At 30.0% G+C, this 20418-nt stretch overlaps 1 protein-coding gene across 9 annotated transcripts in view; it reads left to right on the top strand.

The window, feature by feature from the left end:
- The window catches only part of ADGRB3 (adhesion G protein-coupled receptor B3), a 919013-nt gene that overhangs the window by 304762 nt on the left and 593833 nt on the right, over positions 1 to 20418 (top strand). For 7 of the 9 annotated variants that reach the window (XM_074310585.1, XM_074310582.1, XM_074310581.1 and 4 more), the window contains 2 exons: positions 10875 to 10985; positions 17330 to 17491. In XM_074310585.1, the coding sequence (XP_074166686.1) occupies positions 10875 to 10985; positions 17330 to 17491 (273 nt within the window). The remainder of the gene's footprint in view (positions 1 to 10874; positions 10986 to 17329; positions 17492 to 20418) is intronic. The other 2 variants (XM_074310587.1, XM_074310588.1) reach the window with 2 other exon arrangements.

Here is a 20418-nt window from a genome sequence, read left to right as displayed (position 1 = left end):
CTTCCTTTCTCTAAGTAATTCATCTGTTTCTTAAAAGCTAACCATGAACCATATACAATTTTTCCCTGTGAAACTGAGTCATTTTACAAATCTTACTTGTCTCCAAATATTTATATGATTCTTCATTTTTAAACTTTTAAACTCATTACTCATAAAATAGGTATATGGAAATGAGTATCATAATTCTCATACCTATGAGTTCTCAAAATGGAACTTCAATCATTTTATGTTCTTGAAACTGTTTTTTCAAGTACTCATAACTTTTCTAGTTTTTCATACATACAAAATTCTTTCTCCATCCTACAAACCATTACACTCACATATATCTAAAGTATCCTATATCATGCACAACATAATTAAAGCATTTATATTTATGTCACAATTAATTTTAATCAAAATTGCTCAAATCTGATTGCAAATAAAAGTTTTCTCTTTCTTTTAGGTTATCCAACCATTCATTTATAACAGGAGCCATATTTCACATTCTTTAAGAATTTATTTAAAATTTTTTTCTTTACCCAATAGTATTCTTTCTGCCCTTTTCAACACCATGGACCTTAAAAACACTGACACTACACTGAATTGCATGGTGTATATCTTCTGCTAGACTAAGGAGAGAGACATGGGCCTAGAGAGAAGAAACATATAGACATGTCATACAGATACAATAAGTGAGAAAAGGAATGATGAGTATCTGAACAAGAGAAGTGACTTTATCAACAGCTACATGGCAATTGATGTGAGAGGTGCTGTGGAAGCTGAATAAATAAAACCTTGGCAATACAGTATATGATAGACTGTATATTCCTTCATTGAAGATGAATCACAATTTACGTATTCATCCCTACTTTCTCTATTGAATTCAAGGCGTATATTACCTTTTACATTGTACTTCCCAAGAGGCATTTCAGAGAATATCTTAGAAATATTGAATACAAAATATATCCCAAACATACCAAATCTACTCCTTTTCCAAAATTCCTTTGAAAGGTATTATCTTTCTCCTAGTTCTTGTTTTTTACTTCAGTATTTTCTTCGACTCTTCACTCTGTCCACATATCTTTTCAGTTGCCAAATCTTATCATTTCTACTTTTACAACATCTTTTTTTTTAATCTCTTATCTCTTACCTTCTCTAGTCATATACATACCACCTCTCATCTAAAATAATGGAATAGCTTCCTAATTAGCCTCTATGTCATACTTTTCTTTCCTCCCATCTAAATTCCAGATAGCAAAATAATTGTTACTAAGTACAGCTATGAATATGTTGTTCTCTGACTCAAGTTCTACTGGTTCTGATTCCATGTAGAATAAGAAATATATTCTTATTGAGCTTGTTGAGCTTTTAAAGCTCTTTACAATCTTTACCAAACTATCTTTGGAGCCTGAATGCATATTACTCTCCTTTATATACTATGTAATTCATCCATATTTGCCCTTTTTCATTTTTCATATAAGTTATTCCATCTGAGCTCACTGTGGCTTTGTAATGGCTATCCATCATAACTAGAATCTTCCCCTCTTTCTCAAAGAAACCCTCTCCCAGATACAGCTCAATAATCACAACATTAAAGCTTTTCTTGAATTCCTTATTAGTTCTCTCTCTCTCTCTCTCTCTCTCTCTCTCTCTCTCTCTCTCTCTCTCTCTCTCTCTCTCTCTCTCTCTCTGTCTTCTCTCTCTCTCTTTCTCTTCTCTCCTATTTCTCACTCTATCTTTCTCTCCTCTCTCCTTTCTCTTTCTCTGTCTCCTCTCTCTCTCTCTCTCTCTCTCTCTCTCTCTCTCTCTCTCTCTCTCTCTTCCCCTTTTATTTCCATTTATTCTTTATATGCTAATGTCTATACTCTCTCCAATTAGAATATGAATTCCATTTTTTATTTGAACTACTAGAATTTTCAAAATTGTGTATCATTTTTAGTAAATGATTATGATTTATTGATTGATTTGATAGACATTTTCAGAGAAAAGGGAGATTCAAGGATGATTTTTTGAAATCATTTATCTGTGTGACTGGTAGAAATGCTGCCCTCATTAAAAAAGTGAAGTTTAGGAGACATTAGAATTAGGAAGGAAGATAAGATTGTAGGACACCCATAGGTAGTTGACCATGTAGACTGATTTTTGGGAGATGTTAGAGCTAAATGTATGAATATGAAATATTATACAAGTAAAAGTTTTTGTAATGTTGCTAATGTAAATCATACTCTTACAAGGTTATATCACTACATTATCCAGATTTTAAAAAATTCTTTGCTATTGGCTTAGTTCAAATTCAGCATTAAGTTCCCTCTTATTTAGAATATATAGTCTTCTCAAATATTTTCACTCCATTCTAATGTAGTTCATTCCAGAAATTTCATCCAAGCCTAAAAAAATACATGCATGTGATGGAAGGAAGAAAGGAATTGGATTAAATGAAATTTAAAATTAATCAGAAAGAAGTTACTTGCTCATTTCCATTGGTGGAAGTTCATAGTGGGATACTCTTCCCTTAATTCCTTACTCTTTCTTTGAGTATACCTTATGGTTGTCTTAGGTAAGTTTATCACAAATAATATTACTGATAGAAAATGATTATTATCATAATATTCAAATAAAAAGTATGCTCTAGTCATCACAGTTTAAAAACAGAAGAGATTTTGGAGGACCTACTCTAAGGGAAGACAAAGAAAGATAATTTTCACTGTAAGTTCCATTTACTTTATCATTTCTTCCTTTACCAAATATTTATTGAGGCTTAAGAATATATAGTATACACTCAGTGTATAAGACACCATGAGTTATGAGGCCTAATTCCTACCCTCAAGAAGTTATTGTGGTGAAAGAATAGAAGAAATAGATATAATTGAGGAAGCTTATTATAAAGAGCATTAGAACACTATAAAGTGCCATAGGTATTCAGAAAAGAGGAGATTGAATTGTGGGAAGATTTTACAGAAATGTTAGCATTTGAGTTAGGCCACAAAGAATGGTTCTTTGACAGATAAGAGACAGGTAGAGAAAGCAAAACAAGAGACACAAAATTCAGAGCTAGGAAAGTTTAATGCCTATTTGAAGGCATTTAATTGAATTTACAAAAAAGAATTGTATATGCAGACGTTTTATTTTAGAAATATCTGTAAATGGTTGAATAATAATGAAAAAGAACTTAAAATAATAAGGAACATTAGAGGATTTTATCTTATGCAATCAATGTTATCTTTTGAAAGTGTTTCATGAAGCTACTGTGACATCATAACTGTACTTGAGGAGGAGTAAACTGGCAACTTTGCAGAAGATAAACTGGAGGAGAGTTTCACATACTTCATAATTACATTGGCAATGTAATGGCAAAAATATTTTTTGGTGTTACTGTGGTTTTCTAAAAAATCATTAAAAACAGCTCATTTTAATCTCTAAATTTAAATTCTTTTTTTTTCCCACATAAAGTTTTCCCAACTCTAGGTCAATTGACCACAATAAAATAATAGTGGTTATATATATATATATATATATATATATATATATATATATATATATATATATATATATATATATATATATATATATATATATTTACAGTTACCAGTGCCTGTATTACTTAGGAATTATGGAAACATGGTCAAATTATTTAAAGAATTGTTTTTGGCAGGCAAACCGAAATACTTAAAATTTAAAACTACTTTTATAATTTAACATATAATGATTAATACATTTAGCATCAGTGTCAGATGGAAACATTATTGTTACATTTTGTTCAAAATATTTTTCTCTAATGGGAACCACTTAAGACTATTAGATATTCTTTGGAATTACCAAGTATCCCTTCAGGAAAAATATTTCTAAGAATTTAGGCTTTTACATATTATCATATTTATTTACTCACAATCATATTTATGTAATCGGCATAAAATAATTGGAAATCTTACTCTTTTTTATTCATATTATAATCACTAAAACGATGCTCAAAGTTTACAAATTCACTAGTAATTTGAAGCTATGTTTATCTACACCTGTTTCTGCAATCTATTTCTGTAGTGTTCACTTTCATTAATTTTTGTCATGTCTGTTGGTTTGAGGTGGTACTTAATTAAAAAAAAAAAAACAAAAAACCTCTTTAATGATTAAATGAGTCCAAGTATTTTATTGTTACCAATTTGGGTTTCCAAGTTTGTTCAATTCCTTTCCTCATTTATCCATTTTGTAATTATAGTTTTTCCTATTGCTGTATTTGTATTTACCATGATTTGAAGCACATAGTGTATTTTCAAAATCATTGTTTTAATGAAATTTCTTAATTTGGCTTGCATTTTATTCACAAAATAGTTGCTTTTTCATTTCATTATCTTTTGCTCCTATTTTACCTAATGAATCAAATTCTTTTTGCTATCTTCATTTCAAACTGAAGGTGTGACCACTACATCAAAAAACTCTTTAGTCACATTACAATTAGTGCAGCCAATATTCAGCATACATCCATTATTAAAGCAAAAGCAAGAAAACATTGATTTTCTTTTTCCTCAGAAAGGTACCATAATGATCTTTCAAAGTTTTATTATACACAAAGAAGAGATTTGATGAAAGGATGTCCTTGTTATTCTCATGAGGGAAAAATCAAAAGAAGAAACAGTATTGAGAGATACATTTGTACTTCATTGTGTTTTTAATGGAAAGTTGGTATTGGAAAAAGTCCTTTTAAATTTATTTCCCCCTCTATAAATGTTTTTTTTTTTCCAATGTAGTAAATGCTAAAAGAAGCAAAACAATATATTTTTCAACATCCACTTAAAACTGTATATTGTTCTTAAGTCTGGAATATTTTAAAAGTACAATAAAATATTAATTCTCTCTTTATAAAACAGAGTACAGCTATTTTTTTTAAACATAGATTTGGATAATACAATTTTATTTGACTTAGAAGGTAGGTTGTTAAATTTATTCATTCTTGGGAGGTTTTTCTATAAATATTTAGTTTTGAATTTTATTCTTGTAATTGCTGAAAGAAATCTCACCAACATATTGTATGAAATATTTATAATAATTTTTTGTAATAATAATTCAAATAAAAGGAAAATAGGCTACAAAAAGTATTTATAAATATGACTAATGAATATTTGTAAATTGCATTGCAAAACTTGTGCTGTGTAAATCCTAGCAATTATTATTACTATTATTTTATATTTTGTCATCTAAAATATATAAGGAACTATTAAAAATTCATAGTGGTAGCCCCACAGTATAGTGCATAAATGAACAAATTATTTGTTGGACAGTTTAAAAAAAAAAGGAATTAACAAAACATAATTTGCTAATAATTGCCTGAGGAAAATAATTGGCCTCATTGCATCATTAAAGAGATGTAAATTATTATTTTTTTTGTGATATCACTTCATATGTTTCATAAGTAGCCATGAAATGAAACACTGATAAAGTTGTAGACAGATACATTCAGTAATATCCATAAAAGAATTATGAATTATAAAATATTTTTGGAGGGCTATCTGATAGTATATAGAAAGATCAAATAAATAATAATTCTTTTGCCCATTAATTTCCTTGTTGCATCTATTCTTTAAAAGCATAACAACAACAACACAATTCCAAATAACAACAAGAAAAATCCAAAGCTATCAATTCAAAGATTTTCAAAAATGCATATTATGAAATTGAAAAACAAAATACATGCAAACAAAATGTCCAAAACCAGGGAGGTTGTCCCATAAAAATGCTGTCACACACTAATGTAATAAAATAATGCATAGTATTAAATAGATAGTAATGAGGATTGCAAAGAGATAATAATGTGGTATTCAAGAAAACTCTCTCCTAATCTGAACATTTTCAAAAGAAATTTATTAGGTTATGGGGAGGGGGGAGAAAGAAAGAGAGGGAGAAGAGGAAGAAGTAGAGGGAAAGCACCAGATTATAGAATATTTACATTATGAAGAATTTTTGGCAGAGGTTTTCAGTTTCCACAGACTTACACATGAATTATTTTGCAAAAGTACCCATAAGAGTCATGCAACACAATTCACATGCACAAGCTTGGCTGGACCCTAAACAAGTTCTATAAGCCAAAATAAGTATGCTTTGGGTGGATCTTGAACCTGGGAGAAACCTATATTTCCTCATCATCATTTCCCATATTCCTAGAGAACTTGGGAAGGTCAGATGATATTCTGATTGCATAATGTATAAAGTTGGATTTAAAAAGTATAATTATATAGTTAGTTGTCTGAATAATATAATAAATAATCTACAAATTCCAAAATGAAAAAAAACAAACACAAGAGAATGGAGTTTATAAAAAGGCTTCTAACAAAACATTATAGGGAAAGACTATAAATTGTTATATGACTGATTAAGGATAAATAGTAACAAAGAAAGTAGAAGTACTTACTTTATATATTAAATATCTAATATTCATATTAAAAGCCATCAATGTATCAATGATAAGCATCAATGTCTAAAGTCAAAATCTGGTCATCTGAATTTATAAGAAACATTTCTGGAATGGTTCTTATATTAAGTAATTAGGCTTCTCAACATTAGTGAAAATGTAACATCTACATATCAATGACAAGTATTAATGACTAAAGTCAAAATCAAGACATCTGAATTATATAAGATATATTTCTGGAAAGATTCCTAATATTTAGGCAAAAATGTATAACAGGATATTTGAAATTCAAAAAATTATTTTTAAAATACAAAAAAAATCAAATATTAAAATTTATATATTATTACAATCTTTTTTTTAGCAATAGTCAACTACCAATTTTTATAAATAATTAGAAAAAGAATAGCACACATTATATAATATTGGTAAATATAATAGAATGAAAAATCCAAATTTCTGTAAAATTCATGATACAATAGGACAAAAAATTCTGTAAGAAATGAATAATTTTATAGGCACTGATTTCACTTGGTAATCCTTCCATGAAGCTAGATAAAAATGAGGAACTTTCCCTATAAATTGATGGAATATGAATAATTCCTGGAGATTATTTTTTGTTGTTGTTTATGCATAGGTAATTTTTTTTTTTTTTACAACATTATCCCTTGTACTCCCTTCTGTTCTGAGTTTTTCCCCTACTTCCCTCCATCCCCTCCCCTAGATGGCAGGCATTCCCATACATATTAAATATCTTATAGTATATCCTAGGTACAATATATATGTGCAGAACCGAACTTTGTTGTTGTTGTTGTTGCAAAGGAAGGATTGTATTCGCAAGGTAAAAATAATTTGGGAAGAGAAACAAAACAAAAAAACAAACAAACAAACAAAAAAAAAAACAATGCTCACAGTTTACACTCATTTCCCAATATTCCTTTTCTGGATGTAGCTGATTCTGTCCATCATTGATCAATTGGAATTGGATTAGCTCTTCTCTATGTTTGAATATATCCACTTCCATCAGAATACATCCTCATACAGTATCATTGTTGAAGTGTATAATGATCCCATAGTTCTGCTCGTTTCACTCAGCATCAGTTGATGTAAGTCTCTCCAAGCCTCTCTGTATTCCTCCTGTTGGTCATTTCTTACAGAACAATAATATTCTGTAACATTCATATACATAATTTACCCAACCATTCTCCAATTGATGGACATCCATTCATTTTCCAGTTTCTAGTCACTATGAAAAGGGCTGCCACAAACATTTTGACACATACAGGTCCCTTTCCCTTCTTAGTATTTCCTTGGGATATAAGCCCATTAGTTGCACTGCTGGATCAAAGGGTATACACATTTTGATAACTTTTTGGGCATAATTCCAGATTGCTCTCCAGAATGATTCTTTCACAACTCCACCAACAGTGCATCAGTGTCCCAGTTTTCCCACAATCCCTCCAACATTCATCATTTATTTGTTCCTGTCATCTTAGCCAATCTGACAGGTGTCTAGTAGTATCTCAGAGTTGTCTTAATTTGCATTTCTCTGATCAATAGTGATTTGGAACACTCTTTCATATGAGTGGAAATAGTTTTAATTTCATCGTCTGAAAATTGTCTGTTCATATCCTTTGACCATTTATCAATTGGAGAATGGCTTGATTTCTTATAAATTAAAGTCAATTCTCTGTATATTTTGGAGATGAGGCCTTTATCAGAACCTTTAACTGTAAAAATGGTTTTCCAATTGGTTACTTCCCTTCTAATCTTGTTTGCATTAGTTTTATTAGTGCAGAAACTTTTTAATTTGGTGTAATCAAAATTTTCTATTTTGTGATCAATAATGGTCTCTTGTTCTCCCTTGGACACAAACTCTTCCTCCTCCACAAGTCTGAGAGGTAAACTATCCTATGTTTCTCCAATTTATTTAGGATTTCATTCTTTATGCCTAAATCTTGGACCCATTTTGATCTTATCTTAATATGTGATGTTAAATGTGGGTCCATTATTATTACAATCTAATCAAAGGATAGTCTAATCATTTTTATGTCAAAATTGCCCCATATCTTAGGATTTTTCCCCCTCATTTTTGTCATCTAGAGGAATATTCAATGGCACTTTGTATGTAAAAATCTTATGCAAATATAGTCACTTATCATCATCATCATCAATCATCCTCATCAACTGCTATTATTGTCCTTATGTAAAGATATAAAGATATATTTTGCATGTATCCTAATTTTTCCAAAAAGATAACTTCTTTTATTGTTTTTGAATAAAAAAGACTTTCATTAAATCAAGGTAATAGTGGAAATCATATCAGAAGTAATCTGGAGTAATTATCTTTTGCATTTCTTTTTTTATATAAGAATATCAATTTTCACACATAACTATTTAAATAAAATTCCTTAGCTATTTTGTATAAATGCATGGACTCTATTGATTTTTAAAAAATACACACATACACACACACACACATATATATATATATATAAACATTTATGTATATTTTGTATGTGTATATATGTATGTCTATATATTTACTTAAATATAATTTAGAAAAGAAGTATTTAAGTGACTTTCCATATAAGAAGCTTGCAATTAACCAAAATTATACTAAATTATTTTATTTCATTCTGTTGTATCAAATATTTTTTTTAATTTTTCACTTGAACTTTTTTTTTTTTTTTTTTTGGTAAAATTCAAATAAAATGCGAGGCTAATACCATAGGGTTTTGTTTTGGTTTGGTTTGGTTTTTTGCTTGTTTTATAAACATGCCACTCCTTTGAAATACATATTGCAGTGTATAAACGGAAAGACATTTTGCTGAATTTAATTTTTTCTATATCTGTTAATCTTATTAAGTTTGTGTTTTGCATGAGATACATTTTTATATAGAAAGATTAAACAGAAAATTACATCCACAAAGTCATATTATCTAATAAAATCTTTAGGATTTAAAATTTTCCTCACCAAATTTTGTTCTATGAATAAAAAATTTGTTGCTGATACTATGAAATGGTATTTGTCTTTTTTCTTACTCTTGTAGTAAAATATTTGGTTAGGCCATGTACAGAAATGGTGTTGAAATGATTATTAGAAAGTTGTAATGAGCTGCACAAATGAAACTTTCAACTGTGATTTAATGAATATACCAAGCCCCTCATTGCATTGACTGTATCAAAATCATAATATGACCATGTCTATACCATTTTTGCCCCAGGTCTGAGTGGGGGAAGGGAGAGAGGAGATTTCTTTATCTCATTAGATTTTCTTCTAAATGGAGCTACATATTAACATAGATATGCCAGATATGACTGGATATGGCTGAAGATTTTATTTCCTATATAAAAACCTGATCACAGTGGATAGAATTTGTTGTGGTAAAAAGTTATAGTTTAGAATGATGGGTAAGTATTAAAAAACCTTCAGTAAAAATGTTTTAGGGAGGGAAATGTTTTGTATTTTCTTTTGAAGTTCATCCAGAATTGATGGTAAGAATAAATTTGAGGCTTATGAAATCATTCTCTTCTCAATTATTGACATTCTCAGTTTTAATTTAAGAATCCTTTGGATTGTGTTATAATATTCTGAACCCAGTTCCCTTTACCATAAATAAAAATCTGTCTTTCATACATCTTTATGCAAGTGATATAACCCTACTTCTTTTCCTCTGGTTTAATCCTTATGATATTTTGTAATAATCTTGTTGAAATTGTATGAAGTGATAGAAATATTAAAATCAGTTTCTATCAACCACATGGTCATAAAACATAGTCTCCTTTGAAAATTATGTATACATGTAGTTATTCTTCAAAGGGAGGTTGAACAGAAAAGACAATCTGAGTAATCAATCTTTCTCCTATCATATTGGAAAAGATATGTCTCATTGAAATAGATACAGATTTTCCCCATATATTATCACCGAATCTTTGCTACCACATAATTTGGTGACAGAAAACCCAAGTGCCTCCATACCTGTGATAAAAGGACTACTATACACCATACAATATTCCCTCAGTTCACTATTCCCCTCAGTAAATAAAGACTTCAGTAAAAAATACTAATCCCATACTCAAAGAAAGAGTATGACAAACTTATTAGGTTGATTAATGTTCAGAGAGAGGAGCATCCTGTAAGATAATCAAATTTCTATCACTGAGCAACAATATTTAATGGTGTGGTCATGTTTATATGATATATTTGATTTAAAATAATGTCCTCAATAGTACAGTGTCTCCATTAATTTACCTGGTTTACACTCTAATGTGTGTCATTACAATGGATATTTCTATTGTTTCTTAAAATCTGTTTGTGTTTGAAGTTCTACTGACATTGAGATTAGATATTTGAAGATCAGCCTAGCAAATGAAGTAAATGTAAACCTAATCAGAAGTCTCTAGGAATATGTAGGAACATATTGCATGAGTCAGTAATGTAAATTTTGAAAAATGTCTACACACAAGCTTTCATATACCTTTATTCTGTCTTTAGAATTTGGAATGATGGGAGATCATACAATTAAAAGTCAGCGACCTCGATCTGTTCATGAGAAAAGGGTCCCTCAGGAACAAGCTGATGCTGCTAAATTTATGGCACAAACTGGTAATACGTTAGTTACATTTTCCTATTTACTGTTGTTAATTTAATAAAAAACACTGCATGTTTTCATAATCTTTTGCTGCACATTTGTCAGTTTTGAAGCTGATACTTTTTTCAACCTTTTTTTTTTTTTTTTTTTTTTTGTCACCAGTTAAAGTCCATAAATAAAGTAGCTGGAAATTGAGTAGAAGATATAAAAATATGCACTATGAACTACTGAACTATCAGAATAGATTTCATTGTTGATAAAGTACAGTATGCAAATGGAATATTAGGAATTGAACTTTATAATTTAAATATACTGGATAACTGCTTGAAATATATGATAAACATTTTGGAAGAAACTTTTGCCATTGGAAGTTCAGATTCTTAACAATGAATCAACATTGGAATACTTCAATATTATAACATTTAAATTAAGATGTTCAGAACTTAACAAATTCTTCATAAGTTCTGGTTTCAGTTATCTAATTTTGTGCATAAATAAATATTATTTTAATTTTACAGAAATTATTCATGGTAAATGGTGTATTTTTAATATTAGTTACAATATCCTTGGTTAAAAGGGGGTTTTCTTAAGGAAACCTAAAATCTAAAAGAAGACAGTCTATTTGGACATAATATGGTACCTCAAAACATTATGAATGAATATTAACAAAATGACTGTCTTTCTCATAATTGTTTTTATATATTTTAAAATACCATATATTTTACAAGTAGCTAAGAGAATAATGACCACTTATATTTAAGTGATGCTGCTGAATCTTATATTCAACTTGTGGTTCATTGTAATAAATGAGCTAGCATTTTATCAGGTAACTCAGCAGCTGATGCATCTTAGATAAAAGTTTTTTCTTTTTAAATGGGTCATGAATATATCCAATTCTCATCTTTATTTTGAAAACTAACACATCTTTGTTTGCATGAAGGTTTTATCCATTGCAATCTAGATTGCATTTCCATTGATACTGATGGGAAACAAATTGGTCACCTTTGTGAAGTGATGCCTAGTTGATTATGATATGCCCTAAAAGAACAAATATATTCCTCTTTTTTCTATATTTTAGATGAGGTTTAACCAGATCAAAATTAATGATGCAATTTTACTGTGTCTCTCATATTATTAAAGTGTGCTTTTTGATAATTGGTACATGCATAGACTTTAGAGAATTTAAGATGAGAGTATTGCCAAGTTCAAATTTAGAAATATAAAGAAAGCGATTGATGTTCATAATAATGTACAATGGTCAATGATGATATAAGTATAGTTTTTTTTGCAAATGCAGAAATTAATACAAACTGCTTTGCTGAGACCAAAACTTATAGACATTAAAAACAAAGTAATTCATTTTTATTTTGTTAAGTGAATTAAGAAATGTCTAACTGGACTTGCATAAAAATCCTAAAATTTGCCATTCTTCATAATAAGCTTTGAGAAATTTGCCTTTGGCCAACTATTAAACAATTCTTTGCGTCTAAACAAATGGCTAAGACACAGGATGGTCACTACCACCTCGTGGATAATTTCGGGAGAAAATTTTCAAATAAAAAGAAAATCCTACATTGAGATGTGATTTGGTATGGAGTGGAAAGACTCATCTGTCTGCTAACAGAGAATGTGTTTTTTGTTTTTAATCAGGCAAATGACAAAAGACATTTATTAGATTTGTGAACCCTGATGAGTGTACAGTTCTCATATGTTCAGTTATATGACATTTGCCTTATTTTTTGCACTGATTTGAGGGGAATCAGAATTTACATAACCTTACATTAGATCTACACACATACACACATAATTCATTTGTTTAAACTAAGTATAAATAGTGTATACAACTTCACAAGCCCAACTTTTGATTAAAACTTCTTATAAATCCAAATAACCCAAACCAAAACACCTGATTTTTAAAGTAAAAACTTACTAATATTTATAGTTTGATTTAATTATTTATTTCTATTCACTACATCTAATATATCATACCTCTTGGATTATAAAATTAATGAAGCGTTTCTAATTTAGCCATGAGGATATTGTAAATTGTTTCCTCAAATTCTTATCTATATCTTAGAAAATACATTGAACTTTATGGTCATAAGTCTGAAAAAAAGTGATTGTGTGTGAGTTGATGATATTAATGTTGAACTCATTATCTGATACAAGAAACGGATACATAAAGATATAGAAGAAGTATAAACAAAACTCTAATCATGAACTATAAGATTAACATTTAAAAAAATCACATTGCTTTGGCACTTATTGGAAGCATCATTTTATAAATAAAATTCCTTCCTGAGGAAAGGAAATAGTCAGCATTGGCAAAGTTATAAAATGAAAAGCATCCATCAGGTCTCTTGGGAATTTTTTAATAATCATTTTTCATTTGCATTTTCCTGAAATTATCATTCCTTTAGGCATTTTGGGAATTAGTATGGATCATTAACAGGTAAGTGTCACACAATTAGACACCCCATTACTACTTATTCCCTTCTACCTATCTTTGAAGGACAGAAAATGGTTGGAGACATGAATGTTTTTCTCTCATTCATATTATTTTGAAAGCATACCATAACTGTAAATAGATAATGAAAACTGTTATATGATATTTTTTGTACTCTTCATACAGAGGGTGGAAAAATCAAATACTAGAAAAGATTTTGTAACTTTCAAAAATATTTTAAATACATTTTTCTCTTTGACAATAAAGATCACTAGAGAATTTTAATTGCAGATTTTTATGCACTTTTAAAGAAATTTCTCAAGAAAGTATCCAGTTTGAATATAATACTTATTAAATTCATGTTTTCATGTTATAATAAGATTATCTATCACCTCCCAAATCAGAAGATTTGGTTGTGATATGGTCAATATATTCATTGAGTCAATTTTTGGAACTGATATACATTATCACACAAATCATTTTTACCATAATTAAATAGCAGGAAAAGTTGGGTTAAATATTGAGATTACTGTTCTGTGGACTAATTTGTTGAACACATATTGAATGGATAGTTGGAGGACTTATCTCAAAGTGAAGAAGGCCTAGATTAAAGTTATATTATTGTGTGTGGCAATAGGAAAACTGCCTTAATTTGTCATTTCCTTGGACAACTTTATAGATCTGATTTAATTGAGAGTTTTCAGAATACAAGGAGTTCACTACACTGATAAAATCAGAGTTCTAGATCCCTTACCCCTCCAAAAACAATTAAATCAGATATCATTTTAAACATTAAACAATAGGTTTCTATGTTTGAAATGGTTTAAAGATTTAAAAGGAATACTGACATTGGTGGCTATTTCCTAATATTTTGGTCTGTTTTTAAAAATCTAACCAATACTTTAAGAAACAGAAATTCCACCTGTTAATAAATCCTAATTTATCAAATAGCCATGGTTAATAGTCTGATTATTCTATAATACTGTCTAATCTATTCTTATTAAAGTATGTAAACTAATTGACCTTGGACAAACAGTTTGTTTCCTGATAGATAACAATTATTAAGACTGTAAAAAGGATTGGATTATAAAATCAAGTGTTTTCCCTTGGGCAGATATTAGTCTTACTGTACCATGTAGATTCATTGCTAATTTATATTTATTTAAGAATATCTCTCCATACATACACAAACTAATATAGTAGTATACCTGTATACCATTTGCATTTGCACAAAAATGCATGTGCTTATGTAAATATATACACATATACACAGTAGAATAAACAAATTGAAATGTTCAAGTTGTTTCTAAATGTCTCCATCACCAAAGAAACAAACATTTCAAATAATAATTTTCTAACCTCTAAGTCTCCATTTCTCTGTCAATAAAATGGTAATAGAAATCTTTACTACATACCTCACAGGGGTGTTGTGAGGACCAAAATAGATTGTCTGTGAAGTACTTTATATTTCATGAAGTGTTATAAAGATTCTCACAATGATTTTTTTTTTATTTCTCACTTTCAAAAATGTAATTTACATCAAAAATTGAAAATCACACAAAGCCCTTTTTTACTTAAAGCCTTTCTTACAAAATGTGCTTAATCTCTCAATCATCTTAAGAATTTAACTTCTGTCATTTTTCCAAAGAGCTATGCTATTTTCTAAGACATTTTTGGCACAGGAGCAAACCAAAGCATTTGGCCTGTATCTTTATCAGCAAAGAATTGTTTCAGCAAGCTTCATCATCTCATCCATCTACATAAAGAAGTTCTATTTGAAAGTCAATACATGTCAATAGAAAAGGTTTTAATTGAAGGAAAATGTGTCAATGAATTATTATGAAAGTTTGGGATGAGGAAAAAGAGACAGACTAATGTTAATTTCCATAGATAGGTAGTTTTTTCATTCTAAAACCTCATTTAGCAGCTTTATCATTCAGAACTGATCTCCAATTTTTGAAAAAAAATTGGCAAAAATGTATTTGGAGTTAATATTTAATCATGTAATATTCACAGAATATCTGTATTTTCTTTTAATGCTTAAATTGCAGTCACCTTGAGAGGTCTTATCATTAGAAAGTACATTTAAACCAACTATTTCTGAACTTCCTACTGTGCCAGCCTAAAACAAAAACCATTATTTGAGACAAAATATTTTCAATTTTGGACAAAAACTCTCAGTTTATTTTTAAACCTACATTATACACATTAGCTCAGTATTAATTGATACATTTCTAAAACCCACTAAATCATGACTTTTCTTAATTTTGCCCTACATATAGGTTCAAGATGTTCTAAAGATCAAGTTGTTGTTTTTTTTACATCTTCCTTAAATTTGTACCTGACAATTTTCCCCTTCAATTCCACAACAGTGAAATAACACTATTTATAACTTATATTCTGCATATCATTGTTTGTTTATTATTATTATTATTATTATTATTATTATTCTCAAATGAGGAATACCTAAGAAGAAATGTTTTAACTTTTAGTGGCACTTGAACTAGTCAACCAATCAATAAATATTTTAAGTGCCTTCTGTGTGCCAGTCACCGCACTAAGTTCTAGATATACAAAAAATTGCAAAAGGACTTCATAGTTTAAGATAATCTATAAATAATGTCACTTGTATAAAATCAGAATCAAATATTATAATTCTGTTAAGACAAATAAACTGAGGTAGAATGTGACTTTAGATTATACATTCTGATATTAGTTATTACAGCCAGGACAAGTTGACCCTGAAAAACTAGTACAATTTAATTCTATATGCAGTCACCTGACTACTTCTCCTTATGCTCTATTTAGTATGATACATACCAATGTAAAATTCACTATCATCAGTACCTCTGTGGGAATACTTAAAACAGAAGCATGCTTAAATCTTTCCTCAATCACTGTAAGTAATGGAAACAATGTTTATAGTAATGTTAAAGCTTGATAACTTGTTGATAACTTGGTCAGACATCTTACCAAGAAAACTTTATGTTTTGAGATCAATTTTTTATGCTCACTATGAATATTAAGCTTAGAGAATTAGGAACCCATTTTAATAATCTTCAGTGTTTTATACTTTGTTTCCTTAGAACTTGAATTCATTATATATTTGAAAACCATTGATGCTATGGAAGTGATTTATTTCATTTGGGGAAATGGATTCAGACTTTTATAAAAGCCCAATGTTAAAGTCATTTTTGGCATTATAATGCAAATACTGGAAGAGTTTTCATGCATTCTGGGTCATAGCCACTAAACTGATCTAGACCCTGAAAAAAACATAATGTCAAAATGCCCTTATTAATAATTACAATCAAATTAATAGATTCACTTTGAATTGCAGTAGTACTACTTGAGGATTTTTTTTGAAACAATGAGGGCAATTGTTTAGTGTGCAACAACATAAATATGACAAAATATCCATGGCCTGAATATCCAAGAGTTAAGAATAAGTGTAGACACCTATGCAGTCATGAAAGAACTGCAATGGATATATAATTCATTCCTCATTTTAAAAAAATAGACTACACTTAAATTGCATTTTTCTACTGTCCCTTGTAACATTTCATATCTATTTAAAGTTTTTGAGGCAGAGATAAAAACCAATTTTTTCTTCTATTATGTAAAATGTTGACTGAATCTTTTTCTTTTAGTGTCCATAGTGCAGTGGTGTTTTGTGAAAGGAAGCACTACTAACAAGGTTGGACTCAAAGTCAGTTCTTGCATCAGTTCCCTGTGCATCCCAATTTTTAATTTATTGTTTCACTAAACATTTTTTCCCATGGGCCCTTTCAAGTGTTTACTGTCATACTGTTGCCTTTAAATTATGCTTATGTGCCACAATATTAGTTACTTACAATGTTTTACATTATTACTCAAGGCAGTATTCATTTTTATTTGTTGTCTTGTGTACAGGTGAATCTGGTGTGGAAGAGTGGTCCCAGTGGAGTTCATGTTCAGTTACTTGTGGTCAAGGGTCGCAGGTGCGAACCAGAGCTTGTGTATCACCTTACGGGACACACTGCAGCGGCCCATTAAGAGAATCAAGGGTTTGCAATAACACTGCCCTCTGTCCAGGTAGTGTTAGCAGCAAATACAATTGTAGATGTTATTGAATTATGTCTTGCTAAGAATTTAAAACATTTGGTTATTTTCACATGAACTGACTATGGACATTTTAATTAGAGTGGATAAGTATAATTCTTATTCATCTGTGAAATTTCATTATGTATGAGATGATTTCTGCTTTCAAAGCAGTCAAAAGAATTGTACAAGCATTTTTTCAAATGCTTGTTTTAGATATGAATATATGTTTTTATAAGATGTTTATACATAAAGTTTTATTTTTCAGGGGAAAAATGAGGAATAATATTCCATTGAATGATTTAGGAAAGAAAAAAATATGCTAATTTGCTAATGTGCTGAGAACATGAAACTAATTTTCTTTATTTAAGATAAGTGGCAAACCATTGAAACTATGCCTTCTCCAATTGCCACAAAAGTCATCATAACATTATAACTTAAAAAAAAAAATTGGGGGACTTTTTTTTTCATTTAGCTCAAACTCTTCCTTTGACTATGCTTGTATATACTATGATTACATTTGGTCCTCTATGCTCTCTTACTTTCTGTGAACTAGAGACTCTATTTTACACTTGTTTAATATAAAATTTGAAATGACTGTCCTATTTTGAACTATCCATTGCTTTGGACATTTGGCACAGTCATTTAGGAAATTGATATAATCCAAATGGAACAGAGTACCATTCCTTTCTTACTTAAGGTAAATTTTAAATATTTAATTTAAATCAGAATTTTCTGGTATACTCTCACAACTGCACAATTCTTTTTCCCAGTCTACTCCTTTTTATTTTTCTCCTCTCTTCCTTCTTTTCCCTTTACTTCTCTCCTTCCCTCCCTCCATCCTCCTTCCTTTTCTCTGTCCTCTCCCTATACCCTTCTTCCTATCCCTCACTGTCTTCCTTTGCTTTTCTTTTTCCCCCTCCCTTTCCCCTCTTTCTTATCTCTCTATTTCTATCCCTCCCCCTTTTCCTTTTTTCTCTTTCCTTCTCCTTCCCTCCCTTCTCCTCTATAAATGCCAGTTTGTATCCCATTCTCTGTAGGATCATGTGGAAAGATCCTAACTATAAATCCAAGATCTAGCACTACTAATGCCATAAAGAGCTGCTTTATGGCAACCTGCAGTGGTTTGGGGTCCATGGAGGAGCATCAATTTTTACCTGCTCCCCCACTAAACACATGGCTTGTCACAGCTTGTGAGTTTTGCAGGTTTCCTAGGAATACCATATGGTTTTATATCTGGGTCCCAAAAGGGTTTCTTCCTTTGAGTAGGGAAAGGTAGAAGTGAATACTAGAGAAATATGGGGCACTTTAAGTGAATGGATGTTCCCGGAGGAGCTTCTGATTCTTGGAAGCAACTTTGCAAGTAAGAAACAAAGTTATGCAGAAAGATAAACAACCACAGCTGAGTAGAGCAAGATAATTTCACCAATAAGTAAAAGAGATTGTATATGACATTAGAGAACAGGATGGGGAGAAGAAAAAAAAAGTTTCCTTTTCATTGGTAGTAGTTGGGAAAGAATCAATGAAACAAATTATTCAGATAATTAATGAATAAGAATTTATTAAGTGCTATAGGCAATTGCTATATGCCAGAAACCATGCCTGTGGATAAAACAAACAAACAAAAAACACTATCCTTGTCCTTGGGGTGACCACATTCTAATGAATAAGATAACAGATATCTAGGGATAGATAGAATATATGTAAACAATGCTATGAGTACAAGAAAGCATTGGCATTGTTTAAAATATGAGATGAAACAGAACATAAAAGATAGAAGGGAAAGAAGAAAAAAAGAATGAAAGGAGGAAATGGCAAAAGGAAATTTGTACAATTTTAAAAGAACAGAAAGAAGGGGAGAAGGACAAAAAAGTAGAATCATTGTGGGAAGGAAACAAAGATTTAAAAATAAAAGAAGCAGCAATTAAATAAAAAAACTAAATGAAGAGTAGATGGCACAAAAAAGAATATATAGAATGGATAAGAATAATTTTCAGAGGAAAATAGCAGAAAAGAAGTTTCAGAATGGCAGAAAGAAATAGAGAAGATTTGAGAGATGAGAAAATTGAAAATGAGCAATTAGTAGTGTATGCTTTGTGACAATATAGTAGATCTGTCGTTAAAATCTATAAATTTTAAGGATTAAGGATTAAATTTTAAGGATTAAGTTCAAATGTGTGTGTGTATATATACTCATACACAATCTGCCAGAAGATAATGTATAACTGTATTTAGTATTCATCAGAAGCAACAACATATGTTGGACAGAGAGCTAACCTCAGAGTCAAGAAAATCTATGTTCAAGTCCTATCTCTGACACATGTTTTCTGTGTGACTAAGGACAAATCATTTAATCTCTCCGTATTCCAGTCAACTCACTAAGAATGTAAGTTAAAAACTAGCACCTGATCAGAATCAGTAGAAGCGACTTCTCACTGACAGCTCCCTAAGTTAATGAAATTTCATGCCCAGTTTGAAAAAGAAAAAGAGTTCATTGAATTTCTTGTCAACTAAATATTAGCTATAAGTCAAAAACAGACCCAAGGCAAAATTGTGGGAAGCTGTAATGGCATTCTTGGTACATCCCTTTATTTTGATATCCTTCAGTTTAAGTATCTAGTATCATTATATTGGTACCTTACTTCCTACTATACTACACCATTATATAATACATATAATGTCCCAGATTTTAAGCTCCCATCTCCTCCATCACTCACCATCAAAATTTGCATTCCATTTTCTCAGGACCACAGTAGGTTGCTGAATAGTTACAATAGACACATTTTGATATAAGGCACAAAGTAAAGATGATAATTGTGTTTTCTCAATTATAGCTATATATTTTAACCTTGTTCTTCAATGCTAAAGGCACTGGCAGCATGAAACAAGACATCCAGTAATTAGTGAGCAAGTATTGAGAC

This window comes from Sminthopsis crassicaudata, chromosome 4, assembly GCF_048593235.1.
Source record: "Sminthopsis crassicaudata isolate SCR6 chromosome 4, ASM4859323v1, whole genome shotgun sequence".
Classification (NCBI taxonomy): domain Eukaryota; kingdom Metazoa; phylum Chordata; class Mammalia; order Dasyuromorphia; family Dasyuridae; genus Sminthopsis; species Sminthopsis crassicaudata.
This window is presented reverse-complemented; position numbering and strand designations above follow the sequence as displayed.